The following is a 27,473-nucleotide window of genomic DNA, read 5'->3' on the forward strand; positions in this document are numbered from 1 at the left end:
AGCTTCCTGTGGCTTGACTCCAGAGCGCCTCCATGCTGGAGCGATTATCCCAGTAAAAGGTAACGGGTGAGTCCCACGCTCTTATTGGGCTTCAGGGTTCTCACGTCCTGGTATCGTATTAATGTGGATCCTTGAGGTCTGGCTCAGTGAAGCTACCTGAACTTCTGGAGCTTTTTGCTGATTTCAGTGTGAGACAGTGACGGTCGTGCCAGGATAAAAGACCTGGCTCTGTTGTGCTGCTTTTTTTTTTTTTTTTTAACAAAATTATCATCACTGCAGTTTAATATCACACTTCTGATGTTACTAAGGTAGATGATAAAGAGGTTTTTAGAGATAAAGTTCGATCATGTGATGCTTTTTTGGGGGTTGGGTTGGGGGCACTGAAGATGATGCAGTATACAAACAGTTGTGTTGCAAAAAGTTTTAGTGGAGCTGCTGATGAGACTAGTGGAAGATGGTTCTTAATGGCATTAAACAGTGCTTACAATCTCACATTTGTCTATTTTAATATTTCTGTTGCATTTCAGTAAAGTTGAATCTTGAGCTCTTTCTCTTCCTGTATTAAACAAGAATCCTCTTCCAGATGTGGAATTCTCCTCCAGCCCCGCCTCCTATTTAATAGCCGTCTGTCAGATTAATAACATTCCTTTATCATGAAGAAACAGACACACTTAATGGTTTTAACGTCTTTATTTAACATGCGTCCACACTGTTGCGCACAGCTGTTTTAGCTGGCCCACGAGATATCACATTTGTTTGCAGCCTTCGGCTTCACTCTGCAAGCTGAAACACAGTGATATTAGCAACCCCATGATCACATAAGGTTATGTCAGGTCAAATGCATCCTGTGCGTCATGTACAAGAAAAACAAGAACAATACACTAACCTGGGTCACTGAACTCAGCTTTGAAGTTGTACCTGGTCTAAGTGAAATCTTAATTTAATAGCAAATTTGATCACGTCAAGTTCTTGCATACAGTGGGGTTTCAGAGACTGCTCCCTCGTGGCCAAATTTAGAACCATCTGGTTTTAGAGAGGTGACCTTTTGTATCAAGTTGTATCTTTGTATACAAAAGCTTTAAGCTATCTTTGTATACAAAAGCTTTAAGCTATCATACACACAAGTTTCAGGAACTCTGTCCCCTGGTGGCCACAATTAGAGCTAAAATGTACTCCCCACCGCACATGTCTGAGGTCTTGGTGAGGTGACCTTGAGTACAAAGTTCCATATTGATACACAAATTATGTCAAGATATTGCATACAAACATGCAGAAGTGTACAGACAGTGCATTCGGAAAGTATTCACAGTGCTTCACTTCTTCCGCATTTCGCAGCCAGTCTCCTGTGTAAGCTTGATCCCGTCAGATCTCAGAAGCTAAGCAGTGCGGGACCTGGTTAGTACTTGGACGGCAGACCTCTTTGGAACGCCAGCAGCTGTTTTTCTCCAGGTAAAACTGGAGTTGCGTCAGGAAGGGCATCCGACGTAGAACTTGTACCAACTACCAATGTGGATCTGACTATCCGCTGTGGAGACCCCGAACACAAAACGCGAGCAGCCGAATGGACAACACTTTTCCGCATTTTTATGATGTTACAGCATTATTCCAGTTGCAATACTAAAGGCACCTTGACACTTGCACGAATTTGATCCCCACACTGCCACACAATTAGTCAAGCCAATGCATCCTTGTGCGGTGGAGAACGCATTTGGAATGTCGTCTGAAATAATGATATACTGTATATTGAAATGGATTGGTCAAACAGTTGCATTGTCATTCCTTCTCATTAGTTAGATCATGTATCTGTAAAATTATATTTATTATAGATGTAACAGCTCATCATAATCGTTCACATGCCCTGCGTGCAACGATATGCGGTGACACGCAGTGTTTTCGAATAGGTTTCCAAATGTTCACGACGAGTTCACAAAATTAATGCAGACCAGGTGTTTGCACTTTTACGCAGCTGCACACAGTTTATGGCGCGTTTACTCTTGTGTGATAGATCAAATTCGTGTAAGTGTCAAGGTGCCATAAAAGCCATGTGGCAGCATGCCTGATGTTTGCCAAAAGGAAATAAATGCCACGAGAAATAAAATGCTTTGATTTGATGAGACAAAGATTAAACTCTTTGGTGTGAATGCCAGGCATCATGTTTGGAGGAAACCAGACACCATCCCTACAGCGAAGCATGGTTGTGGCAGCATCATGCGGTGGGGATGTTTTTCAGTGGCAGGAACTGGGAGACTAGTCAGGAATGAGGGAAAGATCAATTCAGCAATGTACAGAGACATCCTGGATGAAAACCTGCTCCAGAGTGCTCTTGACCTCAGACTGGGGCGATGGTTCATCTTTCAGCAGGACAATGACCCTGAGCACACAGCCAAGATATCAAAGGAGTGGTTTCGGGACAACTCTGTGAATGTCCTTGAGTGTCCCATCCAGAGCCCAGACCTGAATCCGATTGAACATCTCCGGAGAGATCTGAAATGGCTGTGCACTGACACTCTCCAGCCAACCTGATGGAGCTTCAGATGTGCTGCAAAGAGGAATGGGAAAAACTGCCCAAAGGTAGGGGCACCAAGCCCGTGGCATCATATCAAATCAATTTTATTTATATAGCGCTAAATCACAACAAACAGTTGCCCCAAGGCGCTTTATATTGTAAGGTAAAAGCCATACAATAATTACAGAAAAACCCCAACGGTCAAAACGACCCCCTATGAGCAAGCACTTGGCGACAGTGGGAAGGAAAAACTCCCTTTTAACAGGAAGAAATCTCCAGCAGAACCAGGCTCAGGGAGGGGCAGTCTTCTGCTAGGACTGGTTGGGGCTGCCAAAGGTGCATCAACTAAGTATTGAGCAAAGGGTGTGAATACTTGCTTACACGTGATTTCTTAGTTTTTTATTTTTAATAAATTTGCAGAGAAGAACTTTTTTTTCATGTTGTCATTACGGGGTGTTGTAAGTGCAATTTTTGAGGGGAAAAAAATTTATTTCATCCATTTTGGAATAAGGCTATAACATAGCAAAATGGGGGAAAAGTGAAGCGCTGTGAATACTTTCCGGATGCACCGTATGGAGTTGAGCAGTTTTTAGACCTGCTCTGCACTCTGATAAAGGTTAACAGAAAAAACCCTGTTCCGTAATGTACCATGGACTTATTCTACTATCCTGACCTTGCCGCCTTGGTCCCGGCTGCGGACACGGAGCTTGTTGACCTGGGATTCTGCCATGTCAGCTCTCTCCTCTGCATCGTCAAGCTCATGCTGGAGCTTCCTGTACTTAGACAGGTTGGTGTTTGCCTGCTCCTCCTGCAGAGTGGAGGAAAGCAGTGAAAGTTTTCCTTTTACTGTCCAATAAGGTCTCATTTTCAAAGTTGTCACGAGCAGTGACAAGTAGACGACTGGACTAAACTGACTGACCGCTTCATCATTTGCACCTTCCAGAAACTCCATGCATTTCGGTGTGTTGACTTCATGAAGGCGTTAACACATTAAAATGGCAATTACAGAAGTTACTTTAAAGGTTGAGTGATGTTGGCACTGGTTCAAGTATATAACTGCTGATCTGCTGGGATTTTCACACACAACCATCTCCAGACACGGGTATGAAAATGAACAACCAACCAGTGAGCAGCGGTTCTCTGGGTGAAAATGCCATGTTGATGGCAGAGGTCAGACAAGAATAGACAGACTGGTTCAAGCTGATGCCAGTAACTCAAATAACCATTCGTTATTACCAAAGTATGAAGAGTATCTCTGAACCGAACACACACCAAACCTTGAAGCAGATGGGCGACAGCAACAGAAGGCCATCCCGGGCGCCACTGTTGTCAGCTAAGAACAGGGACTGAAGCTACAGTGGGCATGGCATCATCGAAATAGGAATAGAAGATTGGAAAACCGTTGCTGGCCTGAGGGGTATTAATACTCAGAGCAACATTCACATGGGTGGGGTCAGCATTTGTTGTAAACAAGAAAGCATGGATGATCCATGTTGCCTTGTATCAACCAGTCATGCTGGTGTTGGTGTAATGGTGTGGGAACTGTGTGATGCTGACATGTCAACATGGACTGAAATCTCAGGAATGTTTCCAGCACCATAAGGAAATGATGCCGCAAAGACTGAAGGCTATTCTGAAAGGAAAACTCAGTTCAACCCGGTGTTACACCCCTACTCCACCAAAATATTCCAGAAAGGGCCGAGAGGGTGCAGGTTTTCTTTGCAACCACCCACTCCAACAGGTGATTTCACTGATTAAGTGATTCCATCTGCTCAAAGTGATGTTAATCAATGAAATCACCTGGTGGAGTGGGTGGTTGCAAAGAAAACCTGCACTCTCTCAGCCCTTTCTGGAATCAGTTGAAGACCTCTGCCTTACATGCTTCCTGACACATATAATGTTGAAGGAAGATATTTTCTATTTGAAATGGCATAAACAAATTAAAATGTGTGACATACCAAGGGGCCAAATACTTTTTCAAGGCACTGTATTGTTGATTCACAATTTGTAGTCCAGTCAAGTCTTTGAGCATGTGATGGTGTCATGCCACAGACCTGCCACGGGTTCTGGATGGCAACCACCCATGCAGACAGCCGATCCTTCTCCACATCTCTACCGCAGCCATGTGAAAAGTGAACATCTATCTCCTTGGAGCTTCTCCAGCTTCAATACTGAGGCACATCGTGCTGGACCATGCATGGAGAAACACTACATGGCCAAAATATAGCCGATCCTTTGAAGAGACTGAATACCAAAGACACCAAAGTCCTCACCTTATGTCACTGGTTAGTTTTCTTTTATTTGGGTATGCAGCATGCACAGGGTGTGTATCAGCCCCATGATGTTATTCTTAATTATTGTGGAAACAGTGGACATTTGGCAAGAATCTCTTTTCCTGATTGGACAAATTGGATGAGGACTTGAAGACACATTTCTCAGGTTTTAATTCCAAAAGGAATCAGCTGTATATTTGGAAGCTTGGTGCTGTTGATGTTCAGCGAGCTCAGTATTTGTTGACTTATTGACTGACAGACTCACCGCTTCCTCAGCTTGTCTCTTGTAGCTCTTCAGCTTTGCCTGCAGCTTGTCTATGAGGTCCTGTAGGCGGACCAGGTTCTTCTTGTCCTCCTCGGCCTGCACACACAGCACAGAGGAATAATGATGTGCTCGTTCTTTGCAGCGTGACGTGTGGAGGAGCTGTGGCAAGCGGCTGCCGGTGTACCTGATAAGTCAGCTCTTTAATTCTCCTCTCATACTTGCGCACTCCTTTCTGATACTCCTGGCTCTTCTTCTGCTCAGATTCCAATTCAATCTCCAGCTCTTTGACCTGCCAGCGAGAACAGCGAGTGATCAGCCTGTTCGTTACTAATAACGACCAGCAGACACAATCTGATCATCCTTGATTTGAATTTTTCCCAGTATTCACCTTAGCCTCCAGTTTCTGGACTTGCTTCTTCCCACCCTTGAGGGCGATCTGCTCAGCCTCGTCCAGACGCATCTGCAGGTCCTTTATGGTTTGCTCCATGTTCTTCTTCATCCTCTCCAGATGGGCACTGGTGTCCTGCTCCTTCTTCAGTTCCTCGGCCATCATGGCTGCCTACAAACACACATCATCACAGTTAAAATGACACACTGTGGAACTCCAAGAACATCAACAGACCCCTTTTTAACGAACAAATAGGTGAAGTTGGCAGGTTAAGAGTTTTGGGTTATGACAACTCAATCTCAGGATGTGAAGGCAGTGAACAAAGTATGAAGATCCTTTTACTTTAAATGACTGTTTTATGCAAAATAGTGTTTATGTTCCCTTTACTGTTGCATATGGTTCTGTTTCACAATAAAGGAGCTATAAACCAGTTTGTTGCCACTAGATGTTGCACTAGCTCCTGCTTTTCTGGATCAAAACAAGACTTCCCACATCAGCTGCTTCCAAATGGAGCAGAAGGAACACCAGTTGGAGCCTTTTAACAGGTTGGACAGCATGTGGGAAAAGCCATATATATATTCTACTGTAGTCTGACCACATTTTAGCCTCTGAATGTGATTGTTGGGAAATTTCTGTGTTTCTCATTCTGTGACCTCGTGACCCAAAATACTGCACATTTTCCATCCTGGCTGTTTAAACAAGGGAAAGAAAACATCAGAAAACAACACACACAGATGGAGTGTTGCTTCATTTTCTGCACAAGATACCATTAAGTTACTAAATTTTTATATAGAAAATAATTGTTAGTGGCTATATTAATGACACCTACATCAGTGATGGCTTTTTTAGCCTTGTCTTCTGCATTGCGGCACTCCTGGATGGCGTCGTCAACCTCAGTTGACAGCATGGACAGATCGTTCTCCAGCTTCTTCTTCTGGTTGATCAGCCCCGTGTTCTGGAACAAAGAGTCACTTTTGAGACTCATTTCCTTTTCTTTTCCAGGAAAACTGTCTTCATATTCTTCAGTGATTCAGTTCAGTATTTTTTTGGACCTTCTTACCTGAGAGTGTAACAGGTTCACCCTCTCAGTGGACTCGAGCAGCTCATGCTCAGCAAGCTTACGCGAGCGGTCGTTTTGCTCCAGCAGTGCCCGGAGCTCCTCCACCTCAGCTGCCAGCAGGTTGTTTCGGCGCTCCGTCACTGCCATCTGCTCCTTCAGCTCCTCGTTCTGATGAATAGTCTCATCCAGCTCCAGCTGAAGATCCTGCACACATCAAGAAGGAAAACATGTTGATGGTGCTTTGTCTCAGTTCGTCTGACATGCAGGGTGAGGAACACCGGGATGGATGTACCTTGATTTGGACCTGCAGATTCCTCAGCAGTTTCTGGGACTCAGCTGCCTGTCTGTTAGCATGGTTGAGCTGCACCTCCATCTCATTCAGGTCACCCTCCATCTTCTTCCTCAGGCGCACCGCCTCGTTGCGAGACTTGGCCTCAGCATCCAAGGTGGCCTGCATGGACTCCAGTGTTCTCTGGTGGTTACGGCTACACAGTGGAAGAAAACATCAGGACGTGAAGAAGAGTGGTTGATTGGTGGAATTATTTCTATGTTTGGTGGTGAAATTTACCGCAGGTTGTCAATTTCCTCGTCCTTTTCTGCCAACTTTCTGTCCATATCAGCCTTCATCTGGTTCAGCTCCAGCTGGATCCGGAGAGTTTTGCTTTCTTCGTGCTCTAGAGTACCCTGAGTCAGACAGACAGACGGATGGCTCGTCTCAGTCCAAATTATCCCACAGAGCACAAACATGGAGGCATGACCTAAATCTGCAACTACTCACTTCAGCTTCCTCCAAAGCAGCTTGGATCTCACTCTTCTCCAGGTCCAGCCCTTTCTTTATCTTCTCCAGCTCGTTGATCATCTTCGCCCCCTGACTGATTTGATCTGACAGGTCAGTTATCTCCTCTGTGGAGGTGGAGAACAACAAGCAATTTGTCTTTCATGTTCCATCAGGGCACCAGAGAGGTGGGACACAACAGCTTGTACCTTGGAGGTTCTTGTTCTCCCTTTTGATGGTTTCCAAATGATCTAGGGTCTCCTCATAGGAGTTCTTCAGTTTGAAGAGCTCTGTGCTCAGACCACGGGACTCTTTCTGAGAACTCTCCAGCTCTGTCTGGCATTCCTCGTACTTCTGTTTCCACTCAGCCAGCACCTGGAGGACACAGTGGAACAGGTTTTAAGTTTCTTTTTCATAGCTGAGATTACTATGGAACAACGATCTTATTGCTATACAAAGCAGCATCATACTGCTGTAGGCCTTTTACAGCACCTTTTACAGTAGTGACACCACCATCCTGTAACACCAGAACCGGGGCTAGATGTCAATTCTGATGTTACCACATATGTATGGATAACTAGCAAAGTGACATTTTGCAGACATTTGAGATGGCTTTGCCTCTGACAGTCCAGGGGCCTCACTTGTTTCATAGTAAAAGTATAGGTATGAGCAAAAGAAAATGGTGTACAAAGAAACAAACAAAAAAATCAACCTTGTAAAACTTTGCACACACCTTTGTAAATCACACATTACTTTGAATTGTGGGCACATGGACCTGCCTCATAACCCGCCTTGTACAAGCCCACAAACAACCACAGATGGTCAATGCACAACACCTCATGAATATTCAAACATACACGTGAAGTGTACTTATCATAAGAATTGAAAGGAAGGAAGGAAGGAACTTTCATTTGAAAGGTCTATAAGTATCTGGACATCTCCTGTCCCATTACTGTCTTGATAATGACATGATTTCCACAGTTGTTATTGCTTAGCAACAGGCCAGTCATCATTTGGATATGCAGACACACACACACACACATGCACGCACACACCTGACTTTTGCATACATAAGATAAGATAATGAAGAAATGAACTATACTGTAGGACCCAAGAAATTTACAGTCTTTGAGGACATTCAAGATAGTGGTTGCCTTTAGGAAATTTATTGTGTGTCATTACCTTGTCAAAGTTCCGTTGCTTTTTGTCCAAAGCAGCTGCTGCAGCATTGGATCGCTCCAGGTCGATGAGAAGATCCTCGATCTCTGTCTGGAGTCTGTGTTTCGTCTTCTCGAGCGAGGAACACTTGGCATTGGAAGTTTCCACTGTCTCCTCAGCCTCTTGCAGACGTGTGACCAGCTTCTTCCTGTTTCAGAGCAAATGCATCAGTCACTCATACAAATGATCATCGTATAACACCCAGTTGTGTGAGTGAAGTGCGCTCTCACTCACTTGGCTTCCTCCAGCTCTTCAGTCCTCTGGATGGCATCAGTTTCATACTTCGTCCTCCACTGGGCCACCTCTGCATTAGCTTTGGACAGTGCCCTCTGCAGTTCAGCCTTGGCTTCCTGTTCCTCATCATACTGCTCTCTCAACAGGTCACAGTCATGTCTGGATGACTGCAGCGAGTGAGCCAGGGCATTCTTAGCCTACACGGACCAATCATGAGGATGGAGATCAGATAGATGGTTTAGAACAACTCCAAAACATGACTGCATTAGACAAAGAGACACAGTGATGAGGAGCAGACCTTATTTTCCTCCTCCAGCTGTTTCTTAAGTTCATCAACATTCTGGCTGAAGGAGTTCTTGGCACGTTGGAGCTGGGAGATCATGGATTCACGCTCTTCCAGCTTCCTGGTAACCTCGGCTACATGGAGGGAAACCAGCATGAACAAGCATTTATTACAGGTGTGTTACAATCGTTTGTTTATTTGTTTTTTTAGATTCATGATAAAAAGATGCCCCGTACCACTCTCGGCCTGTGCGCGGGGCCCTCTGGGTGTTGGCGTCATTGAGTTGCCTCTGGAGCTCTTCCACTTTGCTTTAGCTTCACTCAACTGATCTTCAAACAGACGGCACGTCTTCTCTGAAGTGGCCTGCAAACCAAAGTACAAGTCAGTGTCTCAAACACGGGCCTGGGCCCGGTTTCATAAAGCAGTCTAATCTTTAAGTCTATGAAACTTACTTAGTCGACTACAGTTAGTCGACCAACATTATTGGTCTAATCATCATTTCACATCGATGGCTAAACTTGTACATTCGCTGTTTTACATGAATCAACAATTTTCATGGACATAGCGGCCTCACAAACACTGTTGCCAAGAAACGCCTCAAATGTGCTACAGTTTTGTTTACTTTCGGGTTGGTCCATCTGCTACAAACATGGCTGAGTCCGCCACCTCAGAGGAGAAGCGCTCCTGACCTCGGCGTCCGTAAACATCTCCAATGGATTATTCCAGTCTCAGAACACCTGCTCTTGCTGCAAGTCTCTCTTTCCTTCCCCCTCCATCAACTGGTGGTACACGATAGCCGCCTTTTTTGAGGTAAGACACTGAAATTTTGTTGACTAAAATAAGATTAGCCTCCTCTGTACCAGGCTAAAAACTTTAGTCGTGTAACGCAAAACTTTAGCTCGTGTTTTGTGCAACGACTAACATAAAAAAAGCCAACTAAGTAAGTGAGTTTATTCAACTACACAAGATGACACTGCTTGATGAAACCGGCTCTGGTTTCGGTCTCGCAGTGGTTTGTCTACTTACCTTGCCTTTGGAGAGCTGCTCCACAGTGGAAGCCAGATCATCAACCTCCATCTTGGCCTCGCTCCTTTCCTTCTCCAGCTTCTGCTTGATGCGCTGCAGGCTGTCAATCTGCTCGCTCAGCTCTGCTACACTGTCGGCATGCTTCTTCCTCAGGGCTGCAGTGGTGGCCTCATGGTGCAGCATGGCTTCCTCCAGGTCTCGTCGAAGCTTCAGAAAATCAGTCTCTCTCTTCTTGTTGATCTCAATCTGGGCTGAGGTGGCTCCACCGGCCTCCTCCAGACGCTCGCTTAGCTCCTCCAGCTCACGAGCCACATCACCACGCTGCTTCTCCACTTTGGCCCTGCAAGCCCTGTCAGCTTCCAGCTCCTCCTCTAACTCCTCTGAACGAGCCTACGGGAAAGCGACACTTAGTGACTACATCGTGACAGTGTTCCTGTTGCGGTAAAGTTTGAGCAGCTTGAATGTCCACCTGTAGCTCCTTTATCTTCTTCTGCAGCTGGTTGACTATGGCTTGCTCATCTTCAATCTTTGAGCTCATCGCATTCATTTCAAAGTCTTTTCTGAGGGGACATTATAGGTTAGATCACACTGACTGCACAAAACCAGGACAAGATCATTCTTTTTTTGGCGGTGGCACGTTAGTGCTCACTTTTTCAGCCTCTCTTCAAGCTGCTGCTTGTCGTTTTCCAGGTCCATGACAGATTCCAAGGACATTTTGAGATCACCCTCTAGCTTACGTCTGACTCGTTCCAGGTCCATGCGCAGCTTCTTCTCTTGTTCCAGAGAGCCCTCCAACTGATTCAGATAACAACAATAAGATGCTTTTCTTATGACATATATCATCAGTCAGTTAGCACATGGCCTCATCTGTACAACCAATCTGATTTTATTCGTTCCTTTTTTTAACTTTATGTTTGATAAATAACAAAAACTTACATCATCTACTTGTTGCTCCAATTTGGTCTTGGCTTTGGTCAGAGAATTGACTTTGTCTTCCTCTGCCTGCAGGTCATCTAGAGTCTGCTGGTGAGCCTCCTGCAGAGCCTTCTTCTCTTTGGTCAGCTTCATAATGTTTTCATCCAAAGCTGCCATTTCCTCAATCAGGTTCTTCACCTGCAAGCAAAAAGAAAAGATTTAAGTTTGGGTTTTAATTAAAAACCAAAAAAACTTCAAAGTTCTAGATTTCGTCAACTGAGAATTAACAGTCTTTATTTAAGCCTTGGTCTTGTGGGTTTGTGGCTTGACTATAACACTGTCATAATGGGATAACACAGTGGGTCATGTGATCCACCACCCACAGCCAGAAGACATGGATTTAGATTTAGAAACATAAGATGGTACTTATTACTGAAAAGTCGTTTTAATAGACAGTGAATGGTCTGGAATGTTTTGAAGGGTCAGCCAAACTTTCAACCTTCAATGTTAATGAAAGCATTGCTCTTGACGTGAGCGTACTGGCAAATAGACCTAATTAAAATTAAATGAAAATTCACAAACAGACAGACAGACTTTTGTTACCCCAAATTGTTCAAAAGTCAAGTTCGTAGAGGTCCGTCGGCAAAATTAATGGCCCTGTCTGACATGCAGTCTAATCACAGATCAGAGCCTCCAAATGGTCGCTAGAACAGTGGTTACTGAATTCAAGGTTTTTCCTCTGCTCTTGGACCTTGTTAACTCTCAGTTAGTTTATGCTTTCTAAAACAAACATGACATTTGAGAACTGAAAAGCCAGATGGTCCATTTTTGGCTCTCCTCACCTTGTTCTCTGTGGCGTGTTTCTCCTTTTCCACTTTGGCCAAGGTGATCTCCAGATCATCTATGTCTTTCTTCAGCTCAGCACACTCATCCTCCAGCTTACGCTTCTTGGCGAGCACATTGGCGTTCATCTCCTCCTCATCCTCCAGCCTCTCCAATAGTTCTTTAACTTTGGCCTCCAGCTGGATCTTAGTTTTAATGAGAAGGTCACATCGGTCCTCAGCATCCGCCAAATTGTCCTGCTCCTATAGATACAATGAAAACAAGACATCAAAAAGAAACATCAGTGAAATGTTTGAAAATTCTTAATCCTGGATTGTTTCTTCATCAGGAGTTCCACTTACTGCCTGCAGCTGCAGAGACAGGTCATTCTTCTCTTGGATCAGGCTGACCTGCCTCTCCTCCAGCTCTTTCCGCTTTGCCTCAGATTTTTCCAGGGCCTCCTTCAGTTTTGCCATCTCCTCTTTTAGAGCAGCCAGCTCTTTTTCAGTGGCGGCGCTCTTCAGAAGAGGCTTGATTTTGAAGAAGAGCTTCATCCAGGGCCAGTGCTTGACAGCGTAGAAGGCCCGGATGTTCCACTGGATGATCAACAAAGCATTCCTGAAAACATGAAGGAAAAATATCAGTAGACCTTTTAACCTCCCTTATATGGCGTAGGATTAACATTATTTAGCACACTTTGTTGTAAATCATTTTGAAACATTACATGGTTGGAAATTACATGTGTGATAAAGGATAAAACAAAACATAGAGCTGAGGGTGTCACACGTTATCGTGCCATTTCAGCAGCTGGACTTTGAGGAGAATATAATGCATAAAGAGGTCAGTTTTCATAAAAGAAGAAAAGCAGGGACACAGTTGATGTGGATGGAAGAGATACAGAATAATTTTCATTGTTACCTGAGGCCATCAAATGTGGCCATCGGGTATTGCAAAGGCTCTGTGTGTCTTTCTGTGTGTCTGACTGTGCTCAGCATAAGTCCAGTCCTATTACTGCTAGAGGCTTGAAATTTACTGGGAACATTCTTGGGACACAGATCTTGGATATGTTCAAAGATGGATAACCTATTTTAAGAGGTCTAAAAGACATTCTGTTTCAATCTGTTCACTTTTGTTTTTGAGTGGCAGGCATGACTGCCAATCAGAGTAGAGCTGCATTGTGATGTCAGTGGCTGCTCTCTCCAAAATCACTTAATTTTGTGTGTTGATATACATGTTTCTCATATATTATATAAAATCTAGCAAGAAATAAATACTTCTACAACTGAAAACACTGTTTTTGGAACCTAATAACACCTCTGAATTATTTACAAGACATTTTGTGGATGTTAGCATGGTGACATCACAGGCTGGTAGCTAGCTGCAAAACTGTTTTGCTTGTGTGCAAATATAACCTCTGTGTCATATATTATGTAAAGGCTAGCAAGAAACAAACACTTCTAAAACTGAAAACACTGTTTTTGTAACCTGATGACACCTCTGGAGTAATTTACAAGACATTTTGCAGGCGTTAATGTGTACGCTAACGTCTGCTAACTCAAAGCTAACTTCTTATGGAGTTGAATTTGTGTCATTAATACTTGCAAATGCACAGAGGGTGATCTTCACATATTCCTTGATTTGCACAACTTCCGCTCTTAAAAAGTAAATATTGTTTTGACTGATTGATAGATAGAGGGGCTTTATTAAACATGTACAAATTGTACGTAAGACAGTAGGATCTTAATAATTGATTAAACAAATGCAAATTATAAAGAACACAACAGTAATTTATTTGCAGAGAGTTTCTTAATAGGTGTGACAGGTCAACACAATGGAAATACTGTGTGGTCCATGGGCCCCAAGTTGGGCAGCCCAGTTATATACAAACTGGAAGCTGAACTGTTGTGTGTGATTCTTCAGTCAGTCCATCCAAATCAGAATGAAAACTCAGTGGAGTTCAAAAATTTAAACAGACTTTTAAAAAGTTGTGGTATTGCATCAGAACACCCGAGGGTGTTGGAAAGGAAAGTTTGGACTGGTGACGCTGTAAATATCCTGAAACCGCAGTGAGAGGCAGCGTTCTGAACGGGTGTCTCAAAGTAGAATCCGTGATTGTAAAACAATTGTGTGAACATAATACTGTGTTAATTTTTATTGAAACTCTTTTTGTATTTCTCATTTTTCTATTGAAATCTTGATACTTTTGTGTTGCATATGCTTATTTATTTAATTTGATGCATATTTGCAAACCACTTTCCAAGCAGGGTTTTTGCAGCAAATCACTGAAGGCACTGAATTTGTCACATTGATGGCTGCTGCGTACACTGTAGCGGGGTGATGGATGAGCGGTTAGTACGCTTGGCTAATTGTGGAAGGGTCCAGGTTCAAACCCTAATCCCTGCCACATTCCTCCATGTAATGTGGAGTTGTGTCAGGAAGGGCATCCAGTGTAAAACTTGTGTCAAATTCAAAGTGCAGATCCACCTTTGACCTGCTGTGCCGACCACAAGGGAGTAGCCGAAGGGGCTTAGTTTTGATGGCTGATACATCCAACACGACTGAGCACTGGATCCTCGGTGTGGGCTTTTAGTTCTTAAAGGGAGACTGTCACCTTGAGTCGGATGTTCAAAGGGATTTAGGATTAGAAAAGGCTGGTGATGACAGTTTGCAACCATTTTGCTGCAACACGGTTTTGCTCCCAGTCCAGCTGCCCTTCATAAGATACTTATGCTTTTTTAAAATCATTTATAGTTGTGATTGGTCAAGTGACACACCAATAACGCAGGAGCAGATTTTTTTTTTTTTTTTGGGGGGGGGGCATTTTTATTTGATTGCTGTCACTAATCAGACACCCTTAATCGCACACTGAGGGGACGTACTGTGAAATAATAGCCGCAGTGAAACGACGGTGATGTATTCCTAGTCGGGCGGCGTCTCACAGCGTGTCAGACATCTCTAATTTTGGATCTAAAGCAGATTGGTCAAGGACTTGCTGTCAGTGTCCAGAGGGTGAGTTTGAGTGCACACAGGCCTGTACACGCACTGAGGCACTAGAGGGGCGGCAGTGAGTGGATGAGGCATATCTGACATGCCTCCACGCCGTGCGCCTCTCAAAGGTGAGTATCTGTGTTTTTTTAGAAACTACGGCTCTCTGTCTGGTGACCAGCTTTAATCCTCTGTCACCCGCCACATATCCTGCCAATGCACTTACTCAGAAGTGCAGGCGCCGGGGACAAAAGAGGCCAGGGGCCATGGAGCATCCAGGGAGGGGGTCTGTGAGTTGTATTTTTAGGGAGGGCCATGCAGCTGCCACTTGACACATGTTGTCACCTGGCTCTGAGAACATCGTCAGCATTGTTTAATTTAGAGAGCGTGTGATGAAGAAAATGGCAGGAGACCTGGGAGAGAAGGTCTGTGCACGTGTAAGAGAGCAGGACAGGGCCCCTGGAACCAACAGGGCCACACACATGGCCGCTAACCATAAAAGGACAAGCACGCGCCTCACACACGCCAACTACACTGCCCTTGGATGCCGTACAGTGCAGAGGAGGAGTGAACACTAAGGTGTAGAGTATCACCAGCCCAAAGGATCACAGCTGAACCTGCTCAGAGATGCAAGTGTGGGAAACTTTTTTTCCTTCTCTAATGTGCATGTTTCATATACTTGTCAATGAGCCAAGCAGGATTTTTGGTACCACCTTACAAGTTTATTTTTCAGGTAATTTAGTTTTTAAGTTACTTGTTTCTAGATAGTACAAATTATACCTTTTTGTAACTTTTATGATCAAATTAGGTATTTCACAATATGATTGGAACATTTTTCTGTGTTGACCCCTGTGTAATCCTCTGGGAAGGTTAACATGTTTTTGTGCAGACTGAGACTGGATTGTAAGTGTTGTTTTAGCCACCTTAGTTGGTACTGACTGGGTCAAAATTGGTTACATCCCTATCTACTATATTCAGATTGACTGAAAAGGGGAAATCGATGTGAAATCTCTACTGCAGAAGCAGCAGATATTTGGAAACAATCATAAAAATGGACTGTATTTCTGTAGCACTTTTCCATCTGAAGCAGATGTGCAAATAACTTTACAATGATGCTTCACATACACCAGTGTCAGCTTGCTGCCATGCAAAGTGTTCAACTGCATAGCGGGAGCAACTTCTGAATGAAGGACCTTGCCCAGGGGTGCTTAGTGATTTCCAGGGATTTGAACGAAGGAAGATCCTCAGTCTAAACCATCACCTCCTTCGAAGAATGTGAGAAGTTCCATACCAAAGGCGTTTGAGTGGCAGCCTGTAATGAATCTAAATACTTCAAGGGAAATAGACCCCGCAACTGTTAGGCCTCGAAGCAAACACGAGGTTTTAAGTTCCGGCAGCGCAGAGAAAGACCTTAGCCTCAATGTAACTGCTGCCAGACTGGACTGCCTCAACACTCATTTTCATGCAGCATCGCTCAGAAAGTTAACAACTTTAGCTTCTTGCCCTTAGAAGAGGCAATGATCCAGCAACCGCAAAATTTATTATTGAGTTTAGCTCATGGGTATGACAGTTGGTCAGGTCGCTCAAAAGGAGAAAATAATTTGTCAACAATATTTAAAGTCTCTTACGTCTTCAGGGTCAACCTCTGCAGCTCCATCCTCATGATCTTTCCGCGTGCGGCTGCCTGGAGCAGTGTCAGCAGTTTGGCCAGGCGCTCATCCCTCAACTCCTCCAGGTGGCCCAGCAGACCTGCCTTGAAGAACACCTGCAAGAGCCGAGAGAAATGAGTAAGAAAAGCACCATTAAACCAAAGTCTGGCAGCAATTCCACTGATTTAGTCTCAGCAGAGACAATAATAAATGATAGATTAGGTTTTAAAATGGATTTAATTGATTATCATAAATATAAATATAATCTCAAAGCACTTTAATCATCACTAATTGCTTCTGATTTGACTCCTCGCACCTTTGTGTGTCCAAATCTATACTGGCTGTGGTCGATGTCCAAAGAAGCCAGCAGCTTTTCTGCAGCCTTCCTGCTGTCCACAAATTTATCTTCTGGGATGGCGTGTGGGTTCAGGATGCGATAGCTGAAACCATTAATTTGAAGTATCTTTCAGGACTGATGAACAGTGTGAATCTGCGTGCGTGTCTCATTTTAAAGTGAGTGGTGTGTCTCACCGCTGCTTGAATTCAGCATAGAAGATGCGGTTGGGGAATCCCTTTCTGCAGATCCTGATGCCTTCCAGCACACCATTGCAGCGCAGCTGGTGCAGCACCATAAACGGATCGATGCGCCCTGTGCCCAACACAATTCATACATGAGCTTAGTCCATGTTGCACTGGTACTTGTGATAGATGGAGTACCACAGGCGCCCGTTTTGGGACCATCTGATTTTATAGCATGCTCTTGGAGACACATCACAATGTTACCAACATTTTCAACACTGGATGTCCATGAACTCTACTTACACATAAAATTTAAAGTAATCTCTTATAGTTATGGAGATATCTTCTTAAAAAAAAACAAACAAAAAAAAACTTTTCCAAATTGCCAAAATACTGTGATAACATTTCAAAATAACTTTTTCCAACACAAATGTTAACTCAGTCAGTCCTGATTATATTTCCTGAAGAAAGATTAAATAAATGGTCTCAGGGCAACCAACTGTAAATGGGCACCAGTCTTGGCTGGGGAAGTAATGAGCTGGACTGGAGTCCCGCCCACAGCAGGCCATAGACTCTCGTCTGCTTACATAAATCGAGTTAAAGACCAAGGGAGGCCACAAACCTCTGAGGTAACTTGCCTGACGAGATTCATCCTTATTGAAATAAATTTTGCCAGAGCACGTTTTATTGCCTCGTGGCTACAGTACTTTATAAGTGACTTGTAGAGGCGTTGTTGATTTACAAGACATTTTGCAGATGATGAGTTGATTAAGTAGCACTTTGTGATACCTGGAGTCTTGGTCTCATTGGGGATGATGCAGCGCACAAAGTGGGGTTGGGTGCTGCGGAGGTTGGTCATCAGCTTGTTCAGATTTTCCTGGAGTGAGAGAAAAAAAAAAACTGTATAAATCATCTTCAAGGAGTAAATGTAAAAATAATGGATTATTCTTGAACTTTTTGTGTGTGTAACATCAGCCAGTGCAGAAATACCAAAAACACACACTGATCTGAAAAAGACGCGTTATCCTCGAAGCATTAGTGAGAGGAGCCAGCACAGACTTAAAGTGATGTTCATGTGATCATTGCCCTAAACATCACTGCAAGTCTTAACTGCCTCCGTCCCAGCTGTGCAGAGACGCCGCCTGCAGGTTCTCACAGCTCACAAAACGCCGGCTGTCAGTCATCAGTCTGCACTGACACATGGACTCAGTCTCACCTTGTGAAGCTGAGAGACGGTCTGGAAGGAGGCGGCCTTCTTCCTCTTTTCCTTCACTCCAGGCTTGATCTCACTCACTGCACACAGGAAACAGAGGGATTAATTTTCCCAGTCTGAGGCGTCTCTCCTCCTGTCTCCTGTCAGACCGTGACCATACCTGTGTCTGAGCTGATGTAATTCTCGTACAGGGACGCCAGCAGTTTGTTGGATGACTTTTGGAAACACAACACCACTGTCTCATTCAGTGGGTCTTTGTTCTTGTCCAGCCAGCCAAAAATGTTATATGGCACCTGTGACAGGTAGTGAGGACATAAATACGTGCATGTGCCAGATGTGAAACAAAATTATTCTAAGTGTCGCCCCTTACCACGCCAGCGTAGTGCACCAGCTCAAAGTGCGCCTCATACTTGCGCTTCTTGTCTGGGCGTGGCTTTTGAAAATTGGGCGATTTGCCGAGGTGATTGTCAAACATCTTGGCTTTGAAGCTGCTGTCGGTTGCCTTTGGAAACATGCACTCCTCTTCGAGGATGGACATGATGCCCAGCGGCTGCAGGAAGCACACGCTGTTCTTTACACTGACCTTGAGACAACCTACTGAAAATAAACCAAATGTCTGATTTACCTTTTCGATGAGATCGATGCAAGCTTGAAGGTCCAGCCCAAAATCGATGAAGGTCCACTCGATGCCCTCCCGTTTGTACTCCTCCTGCTCCAGGATGAACATGTGATGGTTGAAAAACTGTTGCAGTTTCTCATTGGTGAAGTTGATGCACAGCTGCTCGAAACTGTTGAGCTGAAACAGGAACAGGCATTCAGAGGAAAGGTTAGATGTGCACGGCAGGCTTTGCTACCAACAACACGAACACTACACAAGAAGGAGAAAACACGGGACAGCACCTAGTGACAATGCAGCAAAATACTAATTTGCTTCAAAATATTCAAATAATAAACACGCTTTGATTTATCCATGATCCAAAAACTGCAGTGTGGATGGACTCACTTCAAAGATCTCAAATCCAGCAATGTCCAGGACTCCTATGAAGAACTGGCGAGGCAGCGCGGTGTACAAGGTGCGGTTGATGTGTCCCACAAGCCACTTGAACATGCGGTCGTAAGTGGCTTTGGCCAGTGCACCGACAGCGTACGTAACCTAGAACGCCCACAGCAGGAGGAATACAGCTGTCATTCACGTGGAGAGCCCCTGTTGCTTAGATACCAGAATCCACTGTGTGTGGAGACTCAGGATTAAGAAGCTCATCAGCATACAAGTGTTTGTTTGTTCCACTGTGGCTTATTTTCCATCTTGAGTTTCTGCCTCGTGTGTAGTTTTAGTCAACCAGTCACATGACAGAAGAAGTATCGCACTCATTAGCACCACTCAGGGTTTGTCTTCTGTCTGTTCACCATGACATCACAAAAAAAAACTGTAAACATATAGAGACTGAACCAGAATCCTGCAATAGTTTGTTCCCATCCATCCATCCATCCATCCATCCATCCATTTTCTTCCGCTTTATCCAGAGTCGGGTCGCGGGGGCAGCAGCTCAAGCAAAGCCGCCCAGACCTCCCGATCCACACACACCTCCCTTTACAGGAAAATATATAAATGAACTTTAACAACCAACAGACAAACAAACAAACAAACACCAATAAGTCCTCTACAAAGTCTACTTTCTGTGAAACAAGTTTAAGGAGAATGTCGGGAAAAACAATTTTCCACAACTTAGATCCTAATTCAGATAAAGCCTGAAAGAAAGACAAAAAGGTGGTCTATAATCCTTGTGTTTAGAGTCAGATCTGAACTGCTTCCCGTCCATCCAGATACTAACAAGGTGTATCTAAAGAAGTGGTGTGAGTGTGTGCGTAGTTTTGTTTTTTAGATTTTTAATCTGGTAGATAAAGGGAAAGTGAGCATGCGGCAAACATTATTCAGCTCAGGAATAAAACCCATTGACTCTGCAGACTGTATCGTATTCTACGTGGTCGCGGCTTTAACCATTAATTCACTGCAACTGCTTTGGTTTTTCCCTGATGGGAACAGGGAGCAATTTGGGTTTTAGCATCTTGGTTACAGAGACTAGTCAGGGGATCAATCCAACAACTTGCTCCACTCAGAAACAACCTGTTCCACCACGAGTCACAGTCCCCAACAAAAAGAGAAGAAGAAGAAATAAGGCCTATGGAGGATCTCGGGTCTGCTGGAGCCCATTCCAACAAAAAGAACATTAAACACCCATTCACACCCTACGACCTATCCTGTTAAGGGTCGTGGTCGGAACACCATTTGTATGTCCCAGCATACAAATAAAATTAGTAAAAAAGAGTAACAAGTTAAGATTTGCGTGAAGGTTGGTGTGGCTCAGATTGCATTAAAGTTTTAATTAGCACTTGTGGGGATATTGTTTTTAGTCCAGCAGTATGTGAACAGGACAAGCTAATTTGTTTTTGAGGAAAACTGTATCAAATTAAAGGTCACAGGCTAAAGTCGAACATTTGGCCAATGCTTGTGCATACGGGGTGTTTAGAATGGCGGTTTGTAAGTATTGGTTGAAGAAACAACTATGGTTACTATTAACTCTGATATGAAATTATAAATCAATTTTCTATTGGTCACATGACCTTTGAGCTTGAGTGACCTTGAAAGGTCAACCTCTGCAGTTTAACTCAGACAGTTTGGCATCAATATGGATGAAATATGGTGGGAGAGTTTTGTGTTATCCAAGGATAAAATGGGTCATATTTCTAACAGTTGTTCAAATGGTAAATGGTAATTGGATTGCATTTATATAGCGCTTTTCCATCTGCATCAGATGCTCAAAGCGCTGTACAAATAATGCCTCGCATTCACCCCGATGTCAGAGTGCTGCCATACAAGGTGCTCACTACACCCCGGGAGCAACTAGGGGATTAAGGACCTTGCCCAGGGCCCTTAGTGATTTTCCAGTCAGGCTGGGATTTGAACCGAGGATACTCTCATCTCAAGCCCAACGCTTTAACACGAGACCATCACCTCCCCAAATATCAAGTCCACACAAAAAACATAAATTATGTGTCACTGAGTCACACAGAATGAATTTGTGTGCTATTCAACATGCAATGTGTATGAGTATGTTTCACTCTATACATCCATTCTTTAAAATTTCAGATTTATCTTTATTCCACTGTAATTATAAGATGTTGCATTTGGATTTCAGAAAGTGTTATTTTTCTTTTTACCATTATATAGACTAAACACTTAATGGAATAGTAATCAACACATTCCTGCACTCTAAAAATGCTTCATGGAGTTAGTTTGTATAACTTAAATTGAGCATAAAAAAGATTTTTGCATGTTCACATTTTTAATAATTTGATAACTTACAAGATGTTGGTACAGAAATGTTTTTACAGTTAAAAAATTGTTAAACAGAGGACAGCAGTGGTTTTAAAATAAGTTTGATAGTAAAACTGGAATTATAACATGTAATTTATTCGGACTTAAGTGAAATAAGTTAAAAATGAAAACAAACTTCTAAAAAATTAAGTTAACTATTTTTATGGACATTTCTGAGTAGAAAGACATTAGAACAACTTAAGTGAAACATGTTGGCTTCCTAATAACATCAAAACCTTTCAATTAAATTGGTTCAACTTAATTAACTCTGTAGAGCACAAAGCAAGTCAAGTGTATTAAACCACTTCACTAAACGCTTTGCTAAACTGAGTTAGTCGAAGTATGAAAGTGATGGTGTCCACTTGCTTGTGGCTGAGCTGGACTTACTTAAAAAAAAAGAGCCACATGTATTTTTCCCCTAATTTTTTTTTTTTAAGTTGAGCAGTGTATTGCCTTTTTGGAGTGTGTATAGATAGTTAGTAGTAGAATGACAGTTAGTTTCAGTCTGATGACAAGGAAGTGAAACCACACTGATGTATTTACTCACCTGTTCCACGTTCTGTCCCTTCACTACGTACTCATTACCCACCTTCACCCTTGGGTGAAGGAGGCCCTTGATGAGATCAGCTGAACTGACCCCCATCAGGTAGGAGGCCTTGTCTGCACCTGTGACCAAACATGACACAAAGACAGAAAAACTCAGTGATGATCTGCATTTTGTGATCTGCTGTTGATGTCAGATGCTGTCACCGGTTCGTACTTTCAGTGCCATCAGCCTCAGCCTGTTCCTCACGCTGCTTCTGCTTGAACTTCATGTTGCCAAAGTGCATGATGGCTCCAACTATTTTATAGCAGCCGTATTTCTCATCGGGCAGGAAGCCGAGGATGTCCATGGCATGCTGCGGAGAGGACAAGAAGGACACGTGTGTTCATCAGGGCTTTGAATGTGAACAGTTTTCTGTCCCTGTGGAAAAACTCTTACATCCGTGGCCATCAACTCCTGTCCATCATCGAGGTTCTCCACAGTGGTCACGCCCTGCGAGCAGAAGTGGTAGTCGTACGGGTTGGAGGACACCAGCAGCATGTCTGCAACAAAAACCACAAAAGATTGTACCTCCAGGCCTCCTGCTGTTGTCCGTCAAAAAAATCTATAAACATCAGAGGGACAAACCTAAAAGTTCAGGTTTTTTCTGCGACATGATCTGGTAGTAGATATGGTAGCTCCTCTCACCGGGCTGCTGGAATATCACTCTGGATTTTTCCAGAAGATCTGCAAGATACAGAAACATACAACATGCTGGCATTACAAAGGGTGCTTAAATACAGTGCTGGAGTTTTATTAGGCTGAAACATTAAAGAACAATTAAATTTTTTTACCATCTGAGTCAGAGCAAAGCATTCATAGCAAACAGCCTCAGACGGCTCGACTCACCTTTGTGCATACACATGAAATCCCTTTTCAAAAAATGTTCAAAATATTGCACCGGCAATCAAGTTCTAAATGAACTTAAACATTTCAATTCCACAACCCGCTGGTAGACAGTATTTAGCAATTTAGCAGTATTTAGCAAAAGCAGACAAATATAAGAAATGGTAAACAGAATTTGAAACATGCAATTTGTCCTCAAAATTTTATAAACAAAATAAATAAATAAATATATAAAAATCCCAAAAATCACATGGCACAAGTTCTGTAATTTTGCCTCTTTACAACACCACGCTGTAGTTTAAATTAAACAAATCTGTGTTTGTAGTGCAGACGTTTAGCTTTAATTCATGGGATTCAACAAAAATATCACATTCATCATTTAGGAATTACAACAAATTTTATACAGCGTCTCCAGTTTCAGAACCCATAAGTAATCGGATAAACTAAATATAAGTATTAGTGAATACATGAACACTGCCAGGCCACTGAATGTGTTTTGAAATTCATTAACATCAAAAATCTTACCAAAATTGGTAATATGTAGAAAAATGTTGCAGATATTTTCGCAATTTCAATTTATTTTCAATTATATAGCGCCAAATCATAACAAAGTTGCCTCAAGGCGCTTCACACAAATAAGGTCTAACCTTACTAACCCAATATCAGTCCCCCAGCTATCAATTCCATAAAAAAACACCTATCAAACAATTTAAAAATATTTTTCTTATTTTATGATGAATGGCATAACTGTGTTATGCTGTACAAAACATTTTTGAGTTCTGTAGCCTTGTTGCTGTTGCCACACAGGCACAGGATTTAAAGGTGCAGTGAAACGTAAGTAAAAATGACAGGAGCCAAAAACGTCCAGAAACTGCTTGTGGTCCAGAGGGTTGAAGTGCTCTTTTATGCAGTAACTTATGCACTACGTTATTAACACCCACTGACAGTTCATGGTAACTTACAACAGAAATCACTGGTGATATTATTGCATTTCTCTATGCATTTCTGAGCGGGAAACAAAAACTAACCAGAACTAATGAAGCTTAACAAACAAAACATGAAAATAAAACAAAGCAACTATCAAAAGTGAGTAGAATGCTCAGAGGCTTAATGTTTTAATATGACGTGTAAAAAAAAAAAAAAAAAAAAAAAAAAAAAGAACTTTTCCATAAACTTACAAATATCGATATCAGCCGACGCAAGTTTCCCAGTCGGCCCAAAGTGGATTCTGATGAACTTGCCCTGTGGAGAAAAAGAGCAAAGAATATTCATGAAGTGCACTGAATGCACATACTCTGTAGTACATATAGTACTCACAAAACGGGATGAGTTGTCATTCCTTATAGTTTTGGCATTTCCAAATGCTTCCATGGCAGGGTTGGCCTCGATGATCTGATCTTCCAGAGTTCCCTGTGACAGCAAGTTTTATAACACGTCTGATAAAGTGACATGAGCAGAAGTTACAAATATAAATGTAGCCGCAGTTATTTTGTTCAGCAGCTGAAACTCACCCCTGTTTTAGTGGCCGGACCTTGCTGCAAAAAGAGGTGAAAAGCTCACATGTGAGTGCAACATCATGTCTCAACAGTGACACGTTTCTCAGTCAAAACGGGGGAACAGCAAAAGAAAAAAACATTAGAAACTGAATGTTAAAGCTGTGGTAAAAACCAATGGCCGGCAACCAAAGATGAAGTGTGGTGTGAACTCAGGAGAGAAAAATGGAACAAAAATGAGCGTCAGACATGTAAAAGTCAAAGCCAAAATTCAAGTCAAAGGGAAACGATAAATGGAAATTCACAGCTTTCTGGTGTTAATTCAGATTCCAAAAATAAAAATTCTAAATAAAAGCATGGAAGAGGAAAACGGAAAATGAAAAAGATATATCAATGAGGACACAGCAGTGTGACATGAAGGTGATGACAAAACAGATTTTACATTTACCATTAAATGTATGGACAAGGTTTAAGGGGAAAAACACTGAAGGAGTCCTGGGACCAAAAAAAAAAACATGAGGATTAAAAAAAATAAAATAAAATAAAGGCAATACACCAAAAAAAGCTTGAAAAAGGGGGTGGGGAAACAAAATATGGATTGCCATGTCGGCCTTACTCCTTTTTTAGCAGATGTTTCCCCAAGAGCTGCCACAATGGCAAAATACTGAATGACACGTTTCGTGTTGACAGTTTTGCCCGCACCGGATTCTCCGCTACAGGAGTGTGAAAAATAAAGTATACATACAAAAGATAAAAACCGGTCACAAAACTGGTAAAGGAAGCTAAAATATTAGCTTGCATTTTACAAAAGAAGAAGCAGCAAAAAAGAAAAAAAAATGTGAGGAGCAGTTTATAAACAAAGCAAAATTCTGCAAGGAAAAAAGTAAAATCTTTTAGTGTGTGTAGGTTCTATACAGGTGCGTTCATGCAGACAGTTTCAAAGGCTCTTTAAAAGGTGTAGTTACTTACGTAATGAGCATGGACTGGTTTTCCCGATCTGTGGAACAGAAAATTAGTCCAGGTTTGCATGCAATAAAAGTGTGAGGGTGTGATTGTACACGTCTTTGTCAGGACCACTCACTGCGTAGCATGTCGTTGTAGGCATTGTCTGCAATGGAGTAGATGTGGGGTGGCACCTCTGAGCGGCGTTTGCCTTTGTACACAGCAACCACAGGCGCTGTGTAGACAGGCAGCCATTTGTAGGGATTCACCGTCACGCAGAAGAGGCCGGAGTAAGTCTAAGGCCGCAACAGCACGACGTTAAAACAGAAACACGAACGATCCGGCACCGAAAACACAACAGTTTTAAGGTCAGAAAGGGAGAAGATCACAGGATACTCACGTAGATCATCCAGTGCGAGTAGCGTCGGCGCAGGTTGAAGAGCACAGAGGCCTCATTGAGGTGGGTCAGCATGGCCATGTCCTCAATCATGTCAAACTTCGGAGGGTTCATCTGCTGGATGTCACCATCCTTCACGGTCAGCGTCTGAGAGGTGGACACGGGAAGGTCACAAGTGAAGATGTCTTTCACTGACAGAAAAGACAAGCTGGTAGATGAACACTGACCTTCCCATCCTTGGTCTCCACGATGACTTTGTCACCGCTGAGCTCCTTGATCTCGATCTCGATGTAGGCCTCTTTGTCATCGGGAATCCATGCTCGCTTCTTACCTAGCAGAAGGTTTGCAACTCCAGAGTTTACAAGGTGTCAAAAAACATAACTGAGTAATTGTGAAAAATGATTAAGGTCTGAATCTTTCTGATTATAAACTAAGATATTTCTCATTTTTTGATTAGTTAATTCACACTCATTAAAGTCATTTTATTTTGTTGTCTGTGTACTGATTAAACTCAGCCTGTCTGTTTCCTCTCAAAACACTAAAAAAAGTTGTTACATCAGCAGTTTTTTTTTTTTTTTTTTTTTTGGTCTTTTATAAGCAGCTGCCAATTGAAATCTGAACTCAGGACCATTAAAACGATGCGCCCTATAAGGTCCCGTTTCTTTGGAGCCTCCTTATTCGGCCTACCGTCAAAAGCGACGTTGAACATCGCCAGCAGCTCCATTTCTGATTTGCGTAAAAACGGCGCAGCCTCCCCGAACTCCTTCAAGTCAAGGCGGGACATGTTGGCAACTCCTCAGCGGTCCCACTCAAAGCCGGACGTGGCGATGACACAGAAGAGATGCGGAACTCCTTAGAGAAGAAGACAAAAGTTTGCGTTATAGGGTCAGCGGGGGTCTCAGCCAAAAATGCGTAAAAACGCAAAAGAGACAGCAAAGCGGAGCGCGTGCACGATCACGTGCCACTGACCACAAGCAAGACTTCCACACTTCTGTGGGTCAAACTGAGACTCTGCCATTCACTTTAAAGGGCGGCCGACCCGCGCGTAAAAAGCGCGTAATGATCAACCTACCAAAGGAAAAGCTGCCCGCTGACCTCAGGACGGCCACAGCGAAATAACAGCTCGTTCAGAGGGGCTCTGCTTTATACCCTGATCCTCAAGGTCACGGTCAGTGGACATTCGTCACTCATTAGCATATGCCACCTCCTCCGACGCCTATTGGTGGTGAGCGCTCGTCTCAATTGACACAAAAGGAAAGCTGCGTTTTTGTCATTGCGCTAAACCCAAGAAGGCTATTTTTGTATCCCACTTATTTTATGCACTGTACACACAGTAAGAGAGGGTAGGAGGGGTATGTGTGTGTGTGTGTGTGTGTGTGTGTGGGGGGGGTGCATTAGGAGCATCCCTGCAGGAGGGGATTTTTTTTGTTCCTCACTGGCAACTTATTGGTGCACAATTTGAAGGGCATCACTGCAAAAGTCAGAAAACAATGGCAGACACCAAAAAATACACTGGTCAACTTAAATAAACGTCACAATTTGCATGGAACTTTTTGTAATTTTATCTTAGAAAGTAGGGCGGCATCGTGGATGAGTGGGTAGCACTGTTGCCTCACAACAAGAAGGTTGTGCGATCCCTTCACACGCGGCCCTTTCTGTGTGGAGTTCTCTCCAACTGCTCTGGCTTCCTCCCATTTCAGAAAAC

General features: G+C 43.1%; 1 protein-coding gene across 3 annotated transcripts; it reads right to left on the reverse strand.

Moving 5' to 3' along the window:
- Positions 1-675: 675 nt before the first annotated feature.
- On the reverse strand, positions 676-26,922 carry myh7ba (myosin, heavy chain 7B, cardiac muscle, beta a). 3 transcript variants are annotated; one of them, XM_034167255.1, is made up of 44 exons: positions 26,841-26,922; positions 26,456-26,620; positions 25,996-26,099; positions 25,772-25,915; positions 25,511-25,667; positions 25,399-25,426; positions 25,046-25,142; positions 24,448-24,471; positions 24,254-24,346; positions 24,115-24,178; positions 22,679-22,777; positions 22,490-22,593; positions 22,268-22,406; positions 22,055-22,173; positions 19,135-19,284; positions 18,757-18,927; positions 18,502-18,681; positions 18,292-18,424; positions 18,135-18,211; positions 17,708-17,795; positions 16,931-17,048; positions 16,716-16,839; positions 16,379-16,515; positions 12,128-12,383; positions 11,786-12,028; positions 10,965-11,141; positions 10,678-10,823; positions 10,498-10,588; positions 10,029-10,418; positions 9,239-9,365; positions 9,018-9,136; positions 8,720-8,916; positions 8,450-8,633; positions 7,477-7,642; positions 7,271-7,395; positions 7,061-7,176; positions 6,785-6,977; positions 6,493-6,696; positions 6,262-6,387; positions 5,433-5,603; positions 5,229-5,333; positions 5,045-5,140; positions 3,180-3,314; positions 676-783 (listed from the first exon to the last, which is right to left on the reverse strand). In XM_034167255.1, the coding sequence occupies exons 2-44, from the start codon at positions 26,550-26,552 to the stop codon at positions 772-774; spliced, it is 5,826 nt and encodes a 1,941-aa protein (XP_034023146.1). In that variant the 5' UTR covers positions 26,553-26,620; positions 26,841-26,922; the 3' UTR covers positions 676-771. The 3 variants fall into 3 exon arrangements, with proteins under 3 accessions (XP_034023146.1, XP_034023145.1, XP_034023147.1); XM_034167254.1 differs by lacking the exon at positions 676-783 and having other exon boundaries at positions 3,007-3,314; XM_034167256.1 differs by lacking the exons at positions 676-783; positions 25,046-25,142; positions 25,996-26,099; positions 26,456-26,620; positions 26,841-26,922 and having other exon boundaries at positions 3,162-3,314; positions 25,772-25,912.
- Positions 26,923-27,473: the final 551 nt, after the last annotated feature.

The sequence above is a fragment of the Thalassophryne amazonica genome, chromosome 3 (assembly GCF_902500255.1).
Source record: "Thalassophryne amazonica chromosome 3, fThaAma1.1, whole genome shotgun sequence".
Taxonomy (NCBI): domain Eukaryota; kingdom Metazoa; phylum Chordata; class Actinopteri; order Batrachoidiformes; family Batrachoididae; genus Thalassophryne; species Thalassophryne amazonica.